Source organism: Echinops telfairi, unplaced genomic scaffold, assembly GCF_000313985.2.
Source record: "Echinops telfairi isolate 266 unplaced genomic scaffold, ASM31398v2 ScPeMD7_2010;HRSCAF=2546, whole genome shotgun sequence".
NCBI lineage: Eukaryota > Metazoa > Chordata > Mammalia > Afrosoricida > Tenrecidae > Echinops > Echinops telfairi.
This window is the reverse complement of record NW_022105908.1, coordinates 21,194,933-21,196,612: the sequence shown is the minus strand read 5'-3', so window position 1 is coordinate 21,196,612 and position 1,680 is coordinate 21,194,933. Positions and strand designations below refer to the sequence as shown.

General features: G+C 52.5%; 1 protein-coding gene across 1 annotated transcript in view; it reads left to right on the top strand.

The window, feature by feature from the left end:
• Positions 1–199: 199 nt before the first annotated feature.
• Positions 200–1,680, top strand: part of LOC123522066 (polyunsaturated fatty acid lipoxygenase ALOX15-like) — a 46,529-nt gene continuing 45,048 nt past the window's right edge. The window contains exons 1-4 of the mRNA XM_045293320.1: positions 200–282; positions 367–536; positions 690–811; positions 1,592–1,677. Of these exons, the coding sequence (XP_045149255.1) occupies positions 223–282; positions 367–536; positions 690–811; positions 1,592–1,677 (438 nt within the window). The 5' untranslated portion in view covers positions 200–222. The remainder of the gene's footprint in view (positions 283–366; positions 537–689; positions 812–1,591; positions 1,678–1,680) is intronic.

Here is a 1,680-nt window from a genome sequence, read left to right as displayed (position 1 = left end):
TGATTAGGATATGCCAGTCGATTGTAAACTCTCGGTGTGGATCTTGAGAGGCTGTCTTTTCCCTAAAGAATGGGAGCCTTTGTTACTGCAACCCTCTTTCCTGCAGGGCCCTCAGCACTCTCTGACGTTGCTCTTCCCCCCACCCCCTTGCCCCCTGTGTCCCCCCTCCCTACCTCCCTGCCTCTCTCCCTCTAGCTTATGCTTCCCCACCTGCGGTACACCATGGAAATTAACCTCCGGGCCAGGACCGGGCTGGTCTCTGACTTAGGAGTTTTTGATCAGGTATGGTGAGAGAAATGGTAATGCAGGGGTTCCTTCTCCCTCCTGCCCACCCAGTCACTGACCTTGCACATCCTGGCTCCTCAGGTGGTGGGCACAGGTGGAGGGGGCCACGTGCAGCTGCTCCAGAGAGCTGGATCCTTCCTAACCTACCGATCATTTTGTCCCCCTGATGACCTGGCTGACCGGGGGCTCCTGGGAGTCGACTCTTGCTACTATGCCCAAGACGCACTGCGGCTCTGGGACATCACATCTCGGTGAGGCTGGTGGGGTTGGGGTGGAGAAGGCTCGGAGAACAGAGGGTCTGTGTCTTGGGCCAGGAAGCACTCACCAGGCTACATGGGCAAGGACCAGAGGGCCTGGTCTCTCCGCCAGCTTCAGCTCCCTCTCCCTGGTCCCTCGGCTGGCAGGTACGTGGAGGGCATCGTGAGTCTCCACTATAAGACAGATGTGGCTGTGAAAGAGGACCTTGAGCTGCAGACCTGGTGTCGAGAGATCACTGAAATTGGGCTGCGAGGGGCCCAGGACCGAGGTGAGATGAGCTCTTGACCAGATGCTGGGACCCTGCTCCCAGCACCTCCTCCAGAATTCTCTCTACTTCTAGAGAAGCTTACAGAAGCATTTCTACTCTCCACAAAAGCTTCCAAAGGTTTTCTTAGAATCTTCACCCTCTCACCTGACAATCTGTCTCCATCCCATGTACCCAGAATACCCCCCTTTAAGCCCCAGTTTAACAACGGACTCTCCGGGGGGGAAAAATGCTTGAATTTGTAGCATTCAAATATTTCCAGGGTGTAAATATTCTCATCATGGTTCATTTTAAACTACCAGTGTGAAATCCACCAGCATGCTGAACTCGGGCACATTGAACAAAGACTGCTCTCTTGAGTCAGGAGAGCCAGCCTCAACTCACCATTGGAAGTTTGGGTGGCTGTTTCCCAGAGCCCTCCCCCATGTCCCTTACCCTACTCCAGTGGTTCTCAACCTGTGGGTCGTGACCTCTTTGGGGGTTGAACAACCCTTTCACCAGGGTTGCCCAATTCATAATACTAGAAAAATTAGTTATGAAGTAGCAACAAAAGTAATTTTATGGTTGGGGGTCACCACAATAGGAGGAATTGTATTAAAGTGTCTCAGCATTAGGAAGGTTGAGACACTGCCCTACTATCTTCTGTCAGATCCCACAATAGTTACTGAGAACTTTTGACCCTTCTACACGCCCTCCTGTTTCCCCCTCTGTCTTCTATTTCTGAGTTCTGTTTATATTCGTAGTCTCCCAGCTTTCACTTCACCCGATCCTGGCCTCTTGCAGGGTTTCCCACATCCTTACAGACTCGGGAGCAGGCTTGCCACTTCATCACCATGTGTATCTTCACCTGCACTGGCCAGCATTCTTCCGTT